This window comes from Camellia sinensis, chromosome 3 (genome assembly GCF_055761805.1).
Source record: "Camellia sinensis isolate YWXY chromosome 3, ASM5576180v1, whole genome shotgun sequence".
Classification (NCBI taxonomy): domain Eukaryota; kingdom Viridiplantae; phylum Streptophyta; class Magnoliopsida; order Ericales; family Theaceae; genus Camellia; species Camellia sinensis.
The window spans coordinates 191,848,040-191,869,030 of record NC_138963.1 but is presented as its reverse complement, the minus strand read 5'-3'; the positions used below and the strand labels follow the sequence as shown (position 1 = coordinate 191,869,030).

General features: G+C 35.5%; 1 protein-coding gene across 1 annotated transcript; it reads right to left on the bottom strand.

Annotated features, from left to right (window-relative positions):
* Nucleotides 1-972: 972 nt before the first annotated feature.
* On the bottom strand, nucleotides 973-17,159 carry LOC145822121 (vesicle-fusing ATPase-like). The gene is made up of 9 exons (XM_082918719.1): nucleotides 17,144-17,159; nucleotides 17,007-17,062; nucleotides 14,500-14,565; nucleotides 14,327-14,409; nucleotides 13,914-14,047; nucleotides 13,627-13,825; nucleotides 1,742-1,766; nucleotides 1,439-1,582; nucleotides 973-1,351 (listed from the first exon to the last, which is right to left on the bottom strand). Exons 1-9 carry the CDS (start codon nucleotides 17,157-17,159, stop codon nucleotides 1,319-1,321), a joined length of 756 nt encoding a protein of 251 aa, XP_082774845.1. The 3' UTR covers nucleotides 973-1,318.
* Nucleotides 17,160-20,991: the final 3,832 nt, after the last annotated feature.

The following is a 20,991-nucleotide window of genomic DNA, read 5'->3' as shown; positions in this document are numbered from 1 at the left end:
TTGAATCGGGTTCCCGGTTTCGGAGTGAGCCAGATTTCATACTAGGCAAATTAGTTCCTTAAAAAAATTGAATGCGAGGTGTTCACGCCCCAAAATCACCAAACGTGGTCGGATTAGCACGAAACTTGGCACACACGACCGCCTGGGCACGAGAGAGTTGTGGGAGAAGACGAGACTCCACTCGGGTTCCCGGTTTGGGAGTTAGAGCCGAATTTCCCTCTAGGCAAACTAATTCCTTAATAAACTTCAATTCGAGGTGTTGACGCCCCAAATCACCAACGGGGTCAGATTAGCACGAAACTTGGCACACACGATCGCTTAGGCACGAGAGACTTGTGGGATAAGACGGGACTCCAATCAAGTTCGCGGTTTGGGAGTTAGAGCCGGATTTCGATCTAGGCAAAATAGTTCATTAAGAAATTTGAAATCGAGGTGTTGATGCACCAAAATCACCAAACGGGGTCGGATTAGCACGAAACTTAGCACACACGACCACCTAGGCACGAGAGACTTGTGGGAGAAGACGGGACTCCAATCGGGTTCCCGGTTTGGGTGTTAAATAATTTTACTAAGTATAAATAATTTAATAAATAAATTTTATATTTTAATAATCATATGGTATTAATTATACTTAGTAAAGTAAAATAAAATTGAAAAATCTCAACTACAAATTAAAATGAATTTATGTAATTTTTATTAATATTCTATTTATTTAATTTTTTAAAAGTACTAGTAAAAAAATAAAATAAAATTTATAACTCAGATTTAATATTCCTATTATTTCGTAAACAATTCAAAAGGGCAAAACAATCTTTCGAGCATGTATCCATCTCCATAATATCTCAAACAAGCATAGGATTCAATAGAATAACTCAATCCAGACATTTAATTCTAAGACTAAACAAATATAGGATACAAATCAAGTCTAACCAAATGATCCGGGAATAATATATCTCAGGACTAATTGTTCAGTGAATTACAATCCTCTCTTATCCAGTCCGTTCAAACAAACACACCCTTCTTATCTTGGGAAGCCTAAAAGAAAGTTTTGTTTTTCTTCCTAATAATGGTCAAAATTACTATTTTTTTTTTTAAATAAGAAAGAGAGAAAATAAAAATGATTGAACAAAGTCATAAATCTTTGGCCAATCAAAATTTAGTACATATTACTAATTATTTTACAACACTGAACATATACGTGGGAACACTGTTAAATAGAGTTTACACAACAAATTCATACACAACCAAACAGAGTCTCGAATTCAAACATAGTTTCTAAAACAGCAAGCAAACAAAAATGTCGAACACCACTTGAAACTCACATACGGTCAAGGGCATAGCGAAGTGTCTCCTGCCATACCGGATCTAAATGTTAAAGCCTCGATGAAAAAGAAAAAGAAATGAGAATCAGATATAATTTACAAAGAACAGGACTTACAAGTTCCTTCTCAAGTTTGACTGTATCCTCTTTGTAAGAAGCAAGTGTAGCTTGAAAATGTGCACTGTCCTCCTTGAGCCTTGCAATGTCTTGTTGAATGTGTAAAACTTCAGTCAAATTACTGGAGCTAAACCACCGTAGAATCTGTAGAACAAAATATAAAATGAGGAGGATTATAGAGCAGGTGATAGAGGGAGTTTCAAAAGTAATATTCAGCAATGGAAGATCATTTACTAATTAAAATTATGATTCTAAAAGCTCAAATACTTTTACTGATCAAAATAACAAAATCAAGATCCTTACCATTTCCTCTTTCTCCATCCTGAAACTACCAGAAGAAAACAAGAAAATTAATCAGAAAACAAAAATAAGAACAATTTTCTTCTACCTAACAAAGTTACAAAATCTCCCTCAAGGAATGAGCGATTACTTGTAATTATATCAAGCAACTATGAAATCTTATTTGTTTAAACGGAAAACTTTACTTGTACCAACCAATCAAACCAAGCCTTAAGTCCCATTGAATGGGATCAGCTATATGAATCCTTCTTCTCCACTCGACTCTATCAACGGCCATTTGGTACGAAAATTATACTTGTCTTCCTTATAATTTGCCTCCTATGTCAATTTGGTCCCTATTATTCCGATTGTATCAATTTTGACCTGTAATTTTTCATATTGCATCAATTTAGTTCAATCGATAACATCAATTAAGAAATTGGGCAAAAATTAGGGCTAAATGATCTATTCAAAAGGGAATGGACCATTTTAAACTGGATATTAACCCCTCGATCACTTTGAGAGGAGTGAATTGAATATTTTGCCTCTTCATTTCAGTCAAATTTCTTCATTAATGTTATCAATTGGATTAAACCAACACTACGTGAAAAGTGAAAAATTCAAGGGTAAAATTGATGCAATTAGAACTATAAGGAACAAATTGATACAAGAGGCAAACTACAAGGACTATAAGTATAATTCGCCATTCTTTAAACAATGTAAATCAATAGGGAACAAAAACCAAATAAACTAGGTTTTAACTTATGCATACTTATTCTTTGGATCATCTAGATTCATAAATACTGATAAATAAAGATAGTTACATCAGATTAAGAATTAAGCTGACAATTTGTGTTCGTCCCAACATTTTGCAACAAGAACTGGAATGGAAAGTGAAACAGTTGAGAAGCAAGTCCATCCCGATGGTGAAAGTGGAATGGAAAGAACACTATGGGACGGACGCTACATGGGAAAAAGAGGATGAAATGCGACTACGCTATCCACATTTGTTTTCCGACGAAGGTAAAATAGGTTTGGAAGACCAAACTTCCTAAAAGGGGGAAGACTGTGATAACCCTGGTCCGTATTATGCTAATTAATCTTAATTATAATTGTGATTATGTGTTTGATATGATTGTGAGTGCCATTTATATAAATATATGTGGTTTTGAATTTCTATCTGTTCACCGTAGGAAAATCTGTTTGATTATCTGCTTTAGAATTTAAATTGAAGGCCCTATCGGCCATAAAACCCGAAATTGATTACGGCATTGTGATTAGCATAATTTTTAGAGCCTACGGTGAAATTTAATTGAAAATTAATTCGGATCATATTAAATTGATCAAATAGTGCTCAATTAATTAGTGTTAATGAAATGTGATTAAAGAAGCTTATATAAAGGGCCAATTTACACTCTTATACCTTTAGTTTTGAGCTCAAAGTCAGGTTTTACACTCAAGAGAGGGAGAGGGTCAGCTCTAGAGAGAGAAAGAGGGAGAATTATGCAATTTTGCCTCAAGGCTTGAGAATTGGAAGCTAAACTCAAGGATCTAGCTAGAATTTGGGTGTTTGAAGCTCCTAGGTAAGTAATTAAGAAAAGATTTATGAGCTTAAGTTTGTAGTTTTGTGAATTCAAGGTTTGATAGTGATCAAGACCATAAATTGAAATGAAATTGAAGGATTTAAAGCTTATATGTACATGCATGCATAGAATTGCAATGAATTTGTATGTTTGAGCTTGAAACACATGATCCATGTTGAATTTTGATTGAAGTTCATGTTTTTGGTCATCTCTACATCATGTAAATTGAGAATGGTAGCTATATCTCACTTGCATGTACAATTCATAAGAGTATGAGTTTTGGATACATGAATTTGTCATGTTGGAAATGAGTTTGATGTAATTTGGGGCATGCATGTAATTAATTCATGAGATTTGAGCTTCATAATGTGATGAATTTGGTGTTGTATCATGTTAGTAAATGTATATGTGAAGTTTGAGTCGTAATATGCAAGATACATAGGTTTGAATGCAAGATTGAACTTCAAGAAGTTTGTTGAAATTTCTAGAAATCGGCATGTCCGCTCGAGCGGGGAAAGCGCCGCTCGAGCATGAAATGTTGGTTCTCAGAACTTTTACAAACTTTGGTGTCCGCTCGAGCGGGGGTATTCACGCTCGAGCGGGGAGCCATGTAGTGTGACATTCAGCTCGAGCGTCCGAATTTACGCTCGAGCGTAGAAATGAGGTAACTAGTATTTTTGCAGACCATCAGGGTCCGCTCAAGCGGCGGAACCCACGCTCGAGCCGGGACCCCTATTTTAGAAAATTTGGAAAGGTGTTCTGTGTTTCATTTTTCGTTCTCTTTCGCTTCTAAATACTCTTAGGCATGCATTGAGCATTATGAATGAATTAAAAGAATAAGAAAGAAGCCTAAGAGGGATGTATGAATTTAGAACGGATTGAATTGATTGTGACCCATATGTGTTATGTAATGTGTAGGGTTGAGTTCTAGGGCAAATCCACCGGCAGAACATTGTGAGTAATATCTTAGTAAAGATGATTTGAAGTATGCTATTCGTCCTACTGCTTATTCCTTATGAGTCTCATAAGCTTGTTAATTTGAATTGTGGACAAATATTTGTTATGCCATATGGTTGGGCCAAAGGCCGTTGGATACAAATGACTGGGCCGAAGGCCGTTTGACATGAATGATTGAGCCGAAGGCCGTTTGACATGAATGATTGGGCCGAAGGCCATTCGACATGAATGAACAAATGAGCCGAAGGCCGTTTGACATGAATGAATGAATGAATGAATAGGCCAAAGGCCATTGAATACAATTGATTGGGCCAAAGGCCGTTTGACATACATGAATGATTGGGCTAAAGGTCGTTGGACACGAATGGTTGGGCCAAAGGCCGTTGGATACAATTGATTGGGCCAAAGGCCGTTTGATACATATGAATGAATTGGGCTCGAGGCCGTTTGTCAAAGAACAAAGTGGGCCAGAGGCCGTTTGATATGTTCGGGCTTGAATCGCCTAATGTACCAAAATAATGCACTAAATAGAATTCTACATGGGGCCCAGGCTGTTTGATATATGTGAATCTCAATTGCGTACCTTCTTTATTTGATATTATTCATTGGGCTTTCGCTCACGCTCATTCATTCGTATGTAGGTGAGCAAAAGGATGTTCAAACCCAACCTCGGTGAATTATGTAAGAAACAGTCAAGGTTTTGGAGAGTCAGCCCAAACGTCTCACGCACGAGATTTGTCTTCGCCTCTTTTGTTCTTTTGATATAGTTTTGTTATATCGGCGAAAACATTAGATTACTTTTGTATATAAACTTTAGGTTTAACTGACTTAGACTTGAATGATCCTGTATGTACAGAACTTTGTGTTATTATCCCTTTGATGTGAGTTATTAGCAGGTATATATAGGGATTGTTATGATGTGCCATGTAAATACAGCTCTATGGACAAAAGTTTTAAATTTGCTTCTGTTTGGCCCTTTTTACTCTGATGAGATATGTCTTGTTTGGTTTGAGGCCGTGGGTAATCCCTTGATTACTGGCTGGTTATGTCCTTAACCCTTAGGGGCGGGTTAGGGTCATGACAGAGTGGTATCAGAGCACGAGTTAATAACTCACACACTTGTCCAAAAGAGCAATAAGCATCTAGAAAAGAACTAGGATGCATTCATGTGATAAGTAGGAATTTGTAAACATTGAGACTGTGTTTAAATGCTCTAAAATAAATGATTATGTGCTATATGTTGTGATTTACTTGCATTGCGAATTTTGTGAATATGTATGCTCTTTAGTATATGCATACTTGTGAAACTTTTGTATAGAGAATAATGCAAGTCTAATCAGATGGTGATAACAAGAGGTGATGAAATAGAGGAGTCCTCTACTGCCAAAATGGATAGGATGGAAAGATTGATTCAGGAAATGGCAGAAACATTGAGGCAACAACAACAGTGGCAACAACAGTGGCAGCAACCACATCCTCCACCTCCACCTCCACCTCCACCTTCGGCACCTCTTGTGCCAGACTTGCAGAATGATGACTGGATAATAACTCTCACCAAAGAGTTTAAGAAAATGAAACCACCACAGTTTCATGGGGGATTAGATCTGTTAAAAGCCGAGGCGTGGGTTCTTGGCATTGAAAAGCTGTTTGAGGTGTTTCCTTGTTCAGAGACACAGAAAGTACTTCTAGCCACCTTTATGCTAGAAGACGAAGCAAGAAGATGGTGGATGTTAATGCGTGAGAATCATAAAGACATTGGCTGGGCGAAATTCCTGGAAGTTTTCTATGATAAGTAATTCCCTTAGTGTGTCCGTGACAGGAAAGTATTGGAGTTCATGGAACTTAAACAAGACAGCATAACAGTAGCTAAGTATGAGGCCAAATTCACTGCGTTGGCTAGATTTGCACCACATGTGATCGATACCGACTACAAGAAAGCGAGACATTTTGAAGGTGGGTTTCGAAGTGATATTTTAGAAAGGGTAAATGTCCTGAAGCTGGAAACCTATATTGGGGTGCTAGACCGGGCCATAATATCAGAAGCTAACATAGCTAGACAGACCAGATCAACAATTGACTAGAAGGGTAGCAAAAGACAGGGCTTCTTTTCGAAGAAGAAATTTTTAAAGAAACAGAATACGGGCTCCTCGAGTACTTTGAATTCTTCCCGAGATACATCTTCAATGTGCAATATTTGTAGTAAAAGACACCGTGGAGTTTTTTACCGTGTGACGGGAGCTTGTTTCAAATGTGGTAAAACAAGGCACATGGCCAGAGATTATAATCAAAACAGTGGAAAGCTAGATGCTAGCTTAACTGCATCAATTCCAAAGCCGGGAAATACTATGAGATCTACTACCACCGGAGATACCGTGAGGCAATGGAGAGTTTTTGCGCTTGTTTCAGGCGATACACAGAATGCTGAAGCCGTTGTCTCAGGTACTATTTCTATATGTAATCAGGATGCTTTTGTGTTAATTGATTCCGGATCAACACACTCTTTTGTAACTTGTGCATTTGCATCTAGACTGAGTAGACCACTAGAACCGTTGTCATATTTGCTATGTGTATGTGCTCCATCCGGGGAATCTGTGTTGTGTGCGTCTGTATATTGATGTTGTGACATGCGTATTGGGAATGCTGTCTTATATGTAGATTTGTTACCCTTGGACTTTAGACATTTTGATATAATTCTGGGCATGGATTGGTTAACCAAATATTGTGCCACCATTGATTGTGTAACAAAACGGATTGTGTTTAAACCACCTGAACAAGAAGAAATTGTGTTTGTGGGTAATGGGGTAGTGCCTCCACCTTACTTAATATCTGCAATGAAGGCATGTAAACTGATCAGGAAGGGGTGCCAAGGTTAATTGTGTTATGTGTTGTCTGAACAAATTGGGAATATTGAATTGAGTAGTATCCCTATTGTTAGCGAATTCCCAGATGTGTTTCCAGATGAATTGCCAGGGGAATTAGTGGACAGGGAGATAGAGTTTACTATTGAAATTGTGCCAGGCACTCAGCCTATTTCTAAAACTCCCTACAGAATGGCTACTGCTGAAATGAAAGAATTGAAAGAACAATTACAGGACCTACTTGACAAAGGGTTTATCCGACCTAGTACTTCACCGTGGGGTGCACCGGTGTTATTTGTGAAAAAGAAGGATGGAACCTTGCGCTTGTGTATTGACTATCGAGAACTGAACAAGGTAACAATAAAGAATAAATATCCCTTACCTCGCATTGATGACCTGTTTGACCAGTTGCAGGGATCACAAGTGTTTTTCAAAATTGATTTGAGATCCGGATACCACCAGTTGAAGGTAAAAGCAGAGGATGTTGAGAAAACTGTGTTTCGAACAAGGTATGGCCATTATGAATTTCTTGTTATGCTATTTGGGGTGACTAATGCTCCTGCAACTTTCATGGACCTAATGAACCGAATTTTTAAGACCTACCTTGATGAATTTGTTGTGGTATTTATTGATGATATCCTGATATATTCAAAGAATAGACTTGAACATGAACATCATTTGAGAACTGTCTTGCAAACACTTAGAGAAAATAAATTATTTGCTAAACTAAAGAAATGTGAGTTTTGGTTAGATGAAGTTATTTTCTTAGGGCATGTTATCAACAAAGAGGGGATTTCAGTGGATCCACAGAAAATAGAGATAATTGTGAATTGGCCTACACCGACGAATGTAACGAAGGTCCGTAATTTTATGGGCTTAGCTGGGTACTGCAGGAGGTTTGTGAAAGACTTTTCGAAAATAGCTGTGTCTCTTACCCAACTGACACGCAAAGGGTAACCATTTGAATGGGATGACGAAAGGGAAACTGCCTTTCATGAACTAAAAACGAGATTGACTACTACACCAGTATTGACATTGCCCACAGGTACGGAAAACTTTGTGATTTTCAGTGATGCATCTTATAAAGGTTTCGGTTGTGTGTTAATGCAGAATGGGCGAGTAATTGTTTATGCCTCCCGACAATTGAGACCACATGAGAAAAACTACACAACACATGATTTAGAATTGGCCGCAGTTGTATTCGCTTTGAAAATCTGGCAGCATTATTTGTATGGGGCAAAGTGTGAAGTCTACACGGATCACAAAAGTCTGAATACTTCTTTACACAGAAGGAGTTGAACATGCGACAGAGGAGATGGCTTGAATTGATAAAAGACTATGATCTTGAAATCCAGTATCACCTCGGGAAAGCCAATACAGTTGATGATGCCTTGAGCAGAAAATCGATCGAAAATTTGGCTTGTTTGCTTACTGAACAGAAAGAGATCTTGCAAGATTTCGAGAAGTCGGAGATTGAAGTAGTATTGTGTGAATAGGGCGGATTGATAGCCGCCATTTCAGCCGAACCGACAATCATTGATAAGATTAAACATAAACAAAAAGAGGATGAATTCCTCAAGAAAGTGATTGATGAATTTGAGACAAGTTCGAAAGCAGAATTCAGCATTGAAAGTGAAGTGTTGAGGTTTCGAAACCGAATGTGTGTCCCAGATATTCTGGAACTAAAGAAAAGAGTTCTAGATGAAGCTCACAAGTCAGTGTTTGCTATGCATTCGGGCAATAACAAAATGTATCAGGATTTGAAACAAAGCTATTGGTGGCCTAAAATGAAGAAAGAAATTGCAGAGTATGTGTCCAAATGTCTTCAATGTCAGCAAGTTAAAGCTGAACATCAGAAACCGGGCGGTCTACTTCAACCTCTCCCTATTCCTGAATGGAAGTGGGAACATGTGACTATGGATTTTGTTGTTGGTCTACCTCGGACTCCTGGGGGTATGGATTCTATTTGGGTTGTAGTTGATAGACTGACTAAATCTGCACATTTTCTACCTGTTAGAACTACATTTGATGCTTATAGACTGGCTACTATATATGTTGATAAGATTGTTCGTTTACATGGAGTTCCAATATCTATTGTCTCGGATAGAGATCCGAAATTTGTGGGTAGATTGTGGAAAAGTTTGCAAAGGACTATGGGGATAGAATTGAGGTTTAGTACCGCATTCTACCCACAGACAGATGGACAATCAGAACGAACAATACAGACTTTGGAAGATATGCTAAGGATAAGTGCCTTGGATTTTCAAGGGAGTTGGGAAGATTATTTGCCACTCGCAGAGTTTGCATACAATAACAGCTTCCACTCTAGCATCGGTATGGCACCATACGAGGCTTTGTATGGTAGAAGGTGTAGATCACCAATTTGTTGGATAAAAATCGGGGATAGAGCTTTTCTTGGGCCCGAAATTGTGCAAGATACTTTTGAAAAAGTCCGAATTGTTCAGCAAAGGCTTAAGACAGCACAAAGTCGACAAAAGAATTATGCGGATGTTCAAAGAAGACATCTTGAATATGAGGTCGGTGATCATGTGTTTATTCGCGTGACGCCGATGAAGGGCCAAGTAAGATTTAGAAAGAAAGGTAAATTGTTGCCCCGTTACATTGGGCCGTTCCAAATTCTGGAAAGGCTTGGTCCAGTTGCTTATCGAGTTGCTTTGCCACTGGGATTCGAGCAAATCTATAATGTGTTTCATGTGTCAATGTTGAGGGGTTATCTCCGAGATCCATTTCATGTGATTGATTATCACCGAATAGCTCTTGATGAAAGTATGGAATACGCAGAATGGCCGGAACGAATCATTAACCGGCAAGTGAAACGGTTGAGAAGCAAGTCCATCCTGATGGTGAAAGTGGAATGGAAAGAGCACTATGGGGCGGACGCTACATAGGAAAAAGAGGATGAAATGCGACTACGCTATCCACATTTGTTTTCCGACGAAGGTAAAATAAGTTTAGAGGACCAAAGTTCCTAAAGGAGGGAAGACTGTGATAACCCTGGTCCGTATTATGCTAATTAATCTTAATTATGATTGTGATTATGTGTTTGATATGATTGTTAGTGTCATTTATATGAATGTATGTGGTTTTGAATTTCTATCTGTTCACCGTAGGAAAATCTATTTGATTATCTGCTTTAGAATTTAAATTGAAGGCCCTATTGGCCACAAAACCTAAAATTGATTACGCTTTGGTGATTAGCGTAATTTTTAGAGCCTACGGTGAAATTTAGTTGAAAATTGATTCAGATCAGATTAAATAGATTAAATTGATCAAATAGTGCTCAATTAATTAGTGTTAATGAAATGTGATTAAAGGAGCTTATATAAGGGCCAATTTACACTCTCATACCTTTAGTTTTGAGCTCAAAATCAGGTTTTACACTCTAGAGAGGGAGAGGGTTGACTCTAGAGAAAGAAAGAGGGAGAATTATCCAATTTTGGCTCAGGGCTTGAGAATTGGAAGCTAAACTCAAGGATCTAGCTAGAATTTGGGTGTTTGAAGCTCCTAGGTGAGTAATTAAGAAAAGATTTATGAGCTTAAGTTTGTAGTTTTGTGAATTCAAGGTTTGATAGTGATCAAGACCATAAATTGAAATGAAATTGAAGGATTTAAAGCTTATATGTACATGCATGCATAGAATTGCTATGAATTTGTATGTTTGAGCTTGAAATACATGATCCATGTTGAATTTTGATTGAAGTTCATGCTTTTGGTCATCTCTACATCATGTAAATTGAGAATGGGAGCTATATTTCACATGCATGTACAATTCATAAGGGTATGAGTTTTGGATACATGAATTTGTCATGTTGGAAATGAGTTTGGTGTAATTTGGGGCATGCATGTAATTAATTCATGAGATTTGAGCTTCATAATGTGATGAATTTGGTGTTGTATCATGTTAGTAAATGTGTATGTGAAGTTTGACTCGTAATATGCAAGATACATGGGTTTGAATGCAAGATTGAACTTCAAGCAGTTTGTTGGAATTTCAAGAACTCGGCATGTCCGCTCGAGTGGGGAAAGCGGCGCTCGAGCGTGAAATGTTGGTTCCTAGAACTTTTACAGACTTTGGTGTCCGCTCGAGCGGGGGTATTCATGCTCAAGTGAGGAGCCATGTAGTGTGACATTCAGCTCGAGCGTCCGAATTCACGCCCGAGCGTAGAAATGAGGTAACCAGCATTTTTGCAGACTATCAGGGTCCGCTCGAGCGGCGGAACCACGATCGAGCAGGGACCCCTGTTTCAGAAAATTTGTAAAGGTGTTCTGTGTTTCATTTTCCATTCTCTTTCGCTTCTAAGTACTCTTAGGCATGCATTGAGCATTATGAATGAATTAAAAGAATAAAAAAGAAGCCTAAGAGGGATGTATGAATTAAGAACGGATTGAATTGATTGTGACCCACATGTGTTATGTAATGTGTATGGTTGAGCTCCAGGGCAAATCCACCGACAGAACACTGTGAGTAATATCTTAGTAAAGATGATTTGAAGTATGTTATTCGTCCTATTGCTTATTCCTTATGAGTCTCATAAGCTTGTTAATTTGAATTGTGGACAAATATTTGTTATGCCATATGGTTGGGCCAAAGGCCGTTGGATACAAATGACTGGGCCGAAGGCTATTTGACATGAATGATTTGGCCGAAGGCCGTTTGACATGAATGATTGGGCCGAAGGCCGTTCGACATGAATGAACAAATAAGCCAAAGGCCGTTTGACATGAATGAATGAATGAATGGGCCAAAGGCCATTGAATACAATTGATTGGACCAAAGGCCGTTTGACATACATGAATGATTGGGCCAAAGGCCGTTGGACACGAATGGTTGGGCCAAAGGCTGTTGGATACAATTGATTGGGCCAAAGGCCGTTTGATATATATGAATGAATTGGGCTCGAGGCCGTTTGTCAAAGAACGAAGTGGGCTAGAGGCCGTTTGATATGTTCGGGCTTGAATCGCCTAATGTACCAAAATAATGCACTAAATAGAATTCTATATAGGCCCCAGGCCGTTTGATATATGTGAATCTCAATTGCGTACTTTCTTTATTTGATATTATTCACTGGGCTTTCGCTCACGCTCATTCATGTGTATGTAGGTGAGCAAAGGGATGTCCAAACCCAGCCTCGGTGAATTATGTGAGAAACAGTCAAGGTTTTGAAGAGTCAGCCCAAACGTCTCACGCACGAGACTTCTGTTCGCCTCTTTTGCTCTTTTGATATAGTTTTGTTATATCGGTGAAAACATTGGATTACTTTTGTATGTAAACTTTGGGTTTGACTGACTTAGACTTGAATGATCCTGTATGTATAGAACTTTGTGTTATTATCCCTTTGATGTGAGTTATTAGCAGGTATATATAGGGATTGTTATGACGTGCCATGTAAGCACAACTCTATGGACAAAAGTTTTAAATTTGCTTCCGTTTGGCCCCTTTACTCTAATGAGATATGTCTTGTTTGGTTTGAGGCCGTAGGTGTTCTCTTGATTACTGGCCGGTTATGTCCTTAACCCATAGGGGCGGGTTTGGGTCATGACACTTGGCAAGCTAGTGGCCGCAAAAAATCTGTTATAAGTTGAGCTTTACCTTTATATCTACTGATCTAGGAGTTGAAAAGGTTGAGTCCAGGACAAGGGAATACATTGCAAATAACGCTATAAAAGTAGCTTGCAACTCTGAAGATTCTCAAGTTTGGATGAACCATTATCGAAACGAATGTAATAATAAGCATATGTATTTTGTCGAAGAATGATTTTATTGGAGGGGAAATCTATGATGTGCACCCCTAAAAAGGGGCACATCAAAAAAAAGTTACGACTTTTTGTGGTGAAAGTTACGAATGTTTGTGGTGTGTGATGTCAATTTGAGATAAAAATTACTCTAAAGTGGAAGATATACTTTTTGTGGTGAGCAAAACGTTATACTTTTCGCGATGAGAAAAGTTATGTCGTTTTCTGGTTTATGTCACAAAATATGTGGGTTGTTATGAAGGGCATACCATATGCACCCTATTAGGGGTGCACATAGTAGCGTCTCCCGCATTGGAGAACACTTCATAATTTGAATAAAATTTATAGGATATTGTTAAAGTTGAAAAATGGAAATGCGTGGACAAAATTTTGACAATATAGTACTTCTATTCTCTCTGTGTAAATGCACTAGTTTGAAGTATTCTTGTAGCTATAATGTATATGACCTTTAAGCATAAAACAAATCTGTACACAACTCCAAACACGTGGTTGGAAGTGGATTTTGTTTTCCATTGTAGAGAAGTCAATTTTGACAGAGTCAGAAGGAAACAATAGTTATCCAGTTTTAAATAATTAAGGTTGTTGGGACTCAGGATCAAGAAAGAACAAAGGAAGATTTCATGCTAAAATATAGGAAACATCATGTTTTAATTGAAATTAAAATTTCTATTAAAAAATTTCTATGATATGAACAATATGTCATTCAGTTACAAGAATTAATTTTGATGTGTATTACCTGCATTGTTCAAGGCCAGATTCCTGAAGTCTAGGCTTAATATCTTCTATAGCATGGAGGAAGTGGTTCATCGTTACTTTGACATCCTTCTGGACATGCTTCACTAGTCCCCTCTCCCCTGCCTGGACCACAGCATATGAATGTGCACGAGTGACTAGAGATGCAATAGAAGATCCATTACAGCCATCCGTCCTGCAAGCTGTGCAAACAAGCACATACACAATCTCATTACATGAATGATGAATTGATGTTTCCACTTACACAACAATATTGCTCAAACAACTTACCAATTTCTTGAAGATTCACATCTTCATCGAGTACAAAAGCTTGTCTCATGTTCCTTGTGTTGATGTCCAAAATTTGCAAGTGCCCTCGCTCATCTGGGTACTCTAATTTGACATGTAGTTTGATTCTACCTTCCCTACAAGTAAATACAATAAACTAAATTTTTATTTTTTTATTGAGTTAGAAAAATGAGAAGTTAATGAATAGCTATTTTAATATACATATACATATACATATATATATATATATATATATTTGTTTGGTTACCCATAAAAGATAAATATGTATAAATACTTCATTTTTCTTTACTTGATAAATTCAAAATTTGAAAAACATTCGAGTTCAAAAGATGTGGGATATTGTTGAAAAAGAATAAAGAATTCAGCAAAGAACAACACAACGAAGAGAATGTTACCTCAGTAGGGCTTCATCGATGAGCTCCTTTCTATTTGTAGTAGCAATAATAAAAATGTTGTTCAATACTTTCATGCCATCAATCTGAAAGGCGAGCAAATTTTCAAATATTGCCTAGTCAAGGAGAAACAATAAAAAGGAAAAATTGAAAAAAGAAACATGAGAGATATTGACGATTGTTAGTAGTTGGTTTACAAGCCTATCATCCATATGGTGTTGTCCCATAGCTACCCCTCTTTTCTGCAAAAAAAAACCAAAAACATATTTAAGACATGATTTGCAATATAGACATGGAACCAAAAAACACCATTCTCACTGTCAATTAATGGTTATGATTACTATTCTCATTGTTGTGTCCTCTGCCCTTTATTTATGTCACAGACTTGTCACAAATCGCCTTTCGAAGCCACTCAAGCTTGGTTTAGAGGGTTCTTCCACCTATTGTCAATCAGTTTTTGGTTAGATGCCTCCAGTATTTTTAACATGGTATTAGAATTGAGTCTTCAGTGATCTATTGTGGGCCAAGTCTCCACCCAAGGTGTCTTTATTTGGTTTCTCTAATTTCCACTTGCAGTTGGACCGCATGCTCAGGAAGTGTTAAAATTTGGCCTCATGTTCGAGAAATGTTGACTTGTCCCAAATCGCCTCTCTAAATCACCAAAGCTTGATTCACATTGTCAAGAGGGCCCCTTTATCTATTGCCAATTGATTTTGGGATGGATGCCTCCAATATTCCAGCAATTTACAAGAAGATTGTGCTTAATAAAGAATCTTAGGACTTGCACAAAACTCTTAAAATTCTTTTTTTAGCACCACAAGCGACTATGCCACATGTGCAAAAGTGTTCAAGACTTGTCCCACATCACTTCTCTAAGTCACTCAAGCATGGTTCGTATAGTCTATAGGGCCCTTTCACCTATTACCAATCAATTTTGGGTTAAATGCCTCCAATATTATAACAATAGACAACAAGATTGTGCTTAATAAAGAATCTTAGGGATTGCATGAAACTCTTTAATTCTTTTAGTCTAACATTGCTTCATGCTTTATTTTGTTAAGAATCTTTCCTACCTCCTAGTATTAGGAAGGAAATTGAAGTTCTATACGTGGTTATGTGGGTGATTTGATGCTGCATTCTGGAAAGTATGACAGATTCTGAGATGACACTAGGTCATCAGATACTAGCTAGGTCAAAGCAAAGACAGCCTTGGGAAAAGAAAGAGTGAGGGAGTTGTTATAGAGGTCTAAAAGTGAAAAACCAAAACTATAAGCAAGAGATGAAGATGGTTAGATAATCTTAATGCATGGAGGTGGAGGCTATATTTATAGAAGGATTGAGGTATATCGGCCAACTCACCTAGTGGCTGGAATGGTGGTCACGCTTGCTTGGATATGAAGTAATCACTTGTCTTTATCATGTTCTAGAGTTGTCTTCATGTCGAGATCTCTCTAAGGTCGGTCAAGTGCAGATCCCTCCAACGAGAATAGGATGCAGCATCTTCACAAATCTTCAATTCCAATAAACCAAGTCCAAAATCCCTACAAGCTCACGCGAGAGTTGTGAGGTCACTTGGGTGGCACCAAACCCAAAGGTATCCCTAGGCTCTTCTATCGATCTAGACTGGCATGAGTGTATTAGGGTGATGGGAAAACAAGTGTAGAATCATATTAAGAGATGTACGTTTAAATGCAAACTTGGCTTGCCCAAGGGGGCCCAAGTGGATATGAGCGTGCCAATGTGAAGAGCCCTTAATCTTGGAAGGAAGGCCAAGTGCACCTACAAGGCTCCTTGAAGATAGCCTCCTTTAATTTTAATATGAGAGATGCCACATTGTGCGGTGTGCAGAGGTTTTAGGATAAAGGTATCATATGCTCAATACAACTGCCTTGGTGAAGTTATTAAGTACATGCAGATATGATGATCACCGAAGGTTAGTCAAATGCTTCCTATATGACAAGTTACCTTTTATGTGCAAAACAATTGAGCGCCTATTATTTAGGAACTACATTCTAAAAAAATGGTTTCTGGATGACCATTACCTTTGGGGTTGGATAAGATACACTGCCCCCCTTACCCGTTGTTTCTGAATTCAAGACTTTTAATCATGAGCAACCTTTTTCATATAGAATAGCATTTCTATGTTGACTGTTCACACCGATTAACACATAGATTTTGTTTAAACCAATAAAAAAAATTAGAAGTGGATAACCAGGTGAATTGCAAATAATAGGGCATAGAAAATAACGTCAAAATAATGCTAATTAATCTGGATTACGTACTCAATGGTGAATGCTTGTCTTAGAAAAGCATATTGATGTAGAAGCATGAAACTCGAGCCTCATATCTTATCTTATTCTCAATGTTTCAAAAGATGAGTTACAAACTTACATTACAGTTACTAAGTCTGGGGTACAGATCACTACTACCAAGAAGGAATAAAGAATAAAGAGACATCCGACAAGCAACAAATTGGCCAGGTTATGACATGGGAATGGAATGGAGGAATAGAACATATAATACATGTGAATACAAAGAAACCAAAATGATGTAAAACCTTAACAGGGAACAAAGACTTGAATTATGTAGAAAACCTATTGTGAAATTCACATATGTATAACACAAATTGCAGGTTGCACAACTAACAGCACTCAAAAGGAGCAAATGTTGTACATGTACTCACCTTAGCAATCGAATCAATTTCATCAAATATGATGATACGTAGGTCACTTTCAGCTCCTGAAAGAAAAGATTAAAATAATCTCACTATGAGAATGAATGAACTGCACAATGAAGTGAATTTACAATGAAGATATGAACTATGCATCTTTACCATATCTGTTTTCATCCTCAATGGCTGCTTTAAAGAGTGACCTTATTTTCCTCTCCGATACACCTTAGAATGCATATAACACATCCGGTCCATTTATAATCTGCATTAATGGGAGAAGAAAAAGAAGTGTCAGAATAAGATAAACAAGTGGAGAGAGACAGAGACAGAGACAGAGACAGAGAGAGAGGGAGAGATGGAGAAAGAGACCAGGGGCTCTTTTGCATTTAGTAATATGCAAATGTTTCGTGCTATAAAGGTTTTTCCAGAACCTGGTGGACCATATAGTAGCATGGCTCTTATATGCTTCAAATTCAACCTCGCACAAGAAAGTCAATAGTTAATAACTAAAAGCTATGAAGCACAAACAAGGACACGAGACACACTGACACATTAATTTTTAAAAAGTGCAGCATAACACTAATATCTAAAGTTTAAAAGAAGGATTAATAATATGTATCCTCTAAGTAATTTGTTCAAACTTATAACATGTTTCATGTGTCTAATTGATAGACATGTATCCCCCTCCCCAACTGTCCAAAGCGTCTTTGAGCCTAAAAATAAATAAATAAATAAATAAATTATATGACACATTAGGACACTTTCTACAAGTATTCCTTCACAACTTTATATTGATTTCAATACATTTGCATTACAGTTCTACCACAGCCCACTAACAACCAAGTTAACAATTACTCATCATTCTTTTATAGGAGCTGTTACAGTGTGCACTTTTAGAAAGAGACATATTGTATGCACCTACCACAACATACATAACATAACCATAACATTTTGTGACAAACACCAAAAAAATGTGCAACTCTTCTCACCAAAATGATTTGTAACATTTCTCACCAACAATAGTCCATAATATTTACACCACACCGTTCATAACATAATCACAACATTCATAACATATCCACAATGGTTAATAACTTTCACTTTATATTCGCTATTCCTAACTTTTACCACAAAGTGGTTCACCACAAAAATTCATAGCTTTTTTTAATGATAGAGAGTGTGCCTAGTAGCATTTTCCTTCTTTTATAGCAATACAATTTCTATACATTTCAAAACCTCGTACAAACAAACAAACTTTTGGCAGGAACAACTAACCAATAATGCTAGTGAGTTTGAAAAAGTAATTTAAAAAATTGTCAAAAAAATGAAGCATGTGACCGAACCGGACCGGTTTCAAAAATTTTTTTTTTTCATTTTTTCTTTGTTTTTTTTTTTTTTCTTTCTTTCTTTTCTTTCTTTATATATATATATATATATAAAATATAAGAATATAAGAAAATTTTAATTTGAAACTCTTTTTCAAGGGTCTCCTCTTATGAGGAATCCCATTAAGAGTTTGATGAAATTATTGTGAAAGTCTTCACCTATTTATAAGAAAAAAATTCTTACAAAAAAACTCAAGAAATCCATGTGGGATTCAATCAAATGTATTGGAGGGAATATTGAAATTTTGATATCCCTCCAAAATTTTTGTTTTCCTTTCAATCAAATTATTTGAATTAAAATCATATGGAGGGAATATTAAATATTTGACTTCATCTTCCAAAATTGAAATTAATAATATTTTAAAATATATTATTATATTTTTCAGTAAAAAAATATTAGGACAAATATTTAAGATAATTTAATATTTTTAATATTTTTAATTTATAATTTTATTACTTATATTTTTATTTAAATATAATTTTAATATATTTATTACGTCACGGTTCGATTCCGGTTCAACCCGACGGTTGAACCGGTGACCCGTCCACCCGATGCCTTTTCCGGTTCGTTCACCGGTCCGGTTTTTAAAACATTGTTTAAAAGAATACGGATAAATTAATCATAGGTGTTGGATTTAATTTCTATCAAATTTTATTGAAAATAAGTTTTTAGTAAAAATATCGTTAAAAATAATTTGTTGTGATATTTTTTATGTATGTCATTAAAATTAATAATTAGTGATTTTTTTTTTTTACGATTTTTATAAATTGTCACTAAAATTTATAATTAGTGACGTTTTTCTGTAATGAATTTTTTAAACTGTCACTGAAAGTTGAAATTTAGTGACTTTTTTATGACTATTTTTTTAAACTGTCGCTAAAACTTATATTTAATAATATATATATATATATTTTACAAAATTTAATAATATATATATATATATATTTTACAAAATTTTTAAATAAGTAGTGATTTTTTTAAATAGTATTTGATAAAAAAAAGGCCATTAATTCTCACATAATCTATTGAACAATAAGTCCACTTATTAGGATCTACTTGTAAATCCCTTTTTAAATAAAATGATTGTGATACAAATAAGATGATGTGCTAAAATAGTACATGGCAAATAACACCTTAATCTTTTGGCTATTATAGCAACGGGAAACACTGAGGGTGTTTGTTTGGGTTTTTTTGAGCCAATTTATACCTTTTAACTTTAGAAAAAGATATTTTAGGCTGTTTAGTTAAACTTATTTCAAATAACTTCTGATTCTAATAACTTATTTTAACTCAAAAAAATTGATTCTGAGAAGCTACTCACCCCTTGCTTCTGATTATCAGCTTCTGCTATGGACATGTTAATTTACGATTATACTCTTAGATTTTTTTATTTTTATTTTTTTTAAAAATAAAAAAAGACTCAAATGGACTATAGATTATTTTTTTTTTATATGAGAAATGTAAACAAGTAGTGAATAACAAAAAAGTAAAAATTAATTGAAAAAGTTACTTCACAGCTTATTTAACAAACACTACTCAGCAACTTAAATCTATAATCCAACAACTACACCAAATAAATTAATAATTTCTGATTAAAGTCATAATCTATAATCTGTTTTAACAACTACACCAAACAGGGCCACTATAGCCTATTTTGATAAGTGACTTTTTTTGATTTATTATTATTATTTTTTTTTAAATGTACAAAAAAAAAAAAGAGTAGAGAGGTGATGTGACCTAAATAAGTCAATAAGTTAGTTAGTTATTTTTATTATTATTTTTTTTAAAAGTTGTCAAAATATGCCTATGTATACATCTTTCAAATGATGTGTATCACATACATCTCATAATTAAATAAATAAATTGCATAATTTTATTCTTTTTGAGTCATAATTATTAAAAAATATATATATCATAACCAAACACAACATGAGATATAACTAAAGAAATCATAAGTTATAATTAAAATAATATCATAACTAAAGAAGAAAATTAATCATAATTAAAGAAAAAAATGACATTACTAAAGGTGCATATAGTACAAAATTTTTAAGGATGTACATATTAAAAATTTCCTATTATACATAATTTGTTAAAAGAACAATTGTATGTTGAAATCAATTTATTAGTCTATTTTTTGAAATCATCATAGTTATTGAAATCACCAAATTTGTCATTCAATACTCTATAAATTTTTCCATCTCACCATCGCCCGTGATTTTTCTGACGATTTTTCTAATCAATTTTCCTATGAAATTTTTGATGTCTTTATTACCAAATAAAATTTTTATCTTGGATCAAATGTTTTATATTTTATTTAAATAAGACAAGTATATATGTTGATTATCATTGAAGAGATAAAAAAATATTATTTTCCAAATCGAAGTTTTTTGGTTCCAATTCACTGGCAGTGTTTGTTACAATTTTAAATATGTGATTATAATTTATTTTAATTTAAGAGTTTATCTCAACCAGTTTAGTGTAGCTTTTGCTTATAATTTATTAGATAAAAATAAATTAAATAAAAAAAAAAGACTAGTCCGTTTAATGTAGCTTTTTCTTATAGTTTATGGAGTAAAAATAGATTAAGAGGGTGTTTGGGATGATTTGA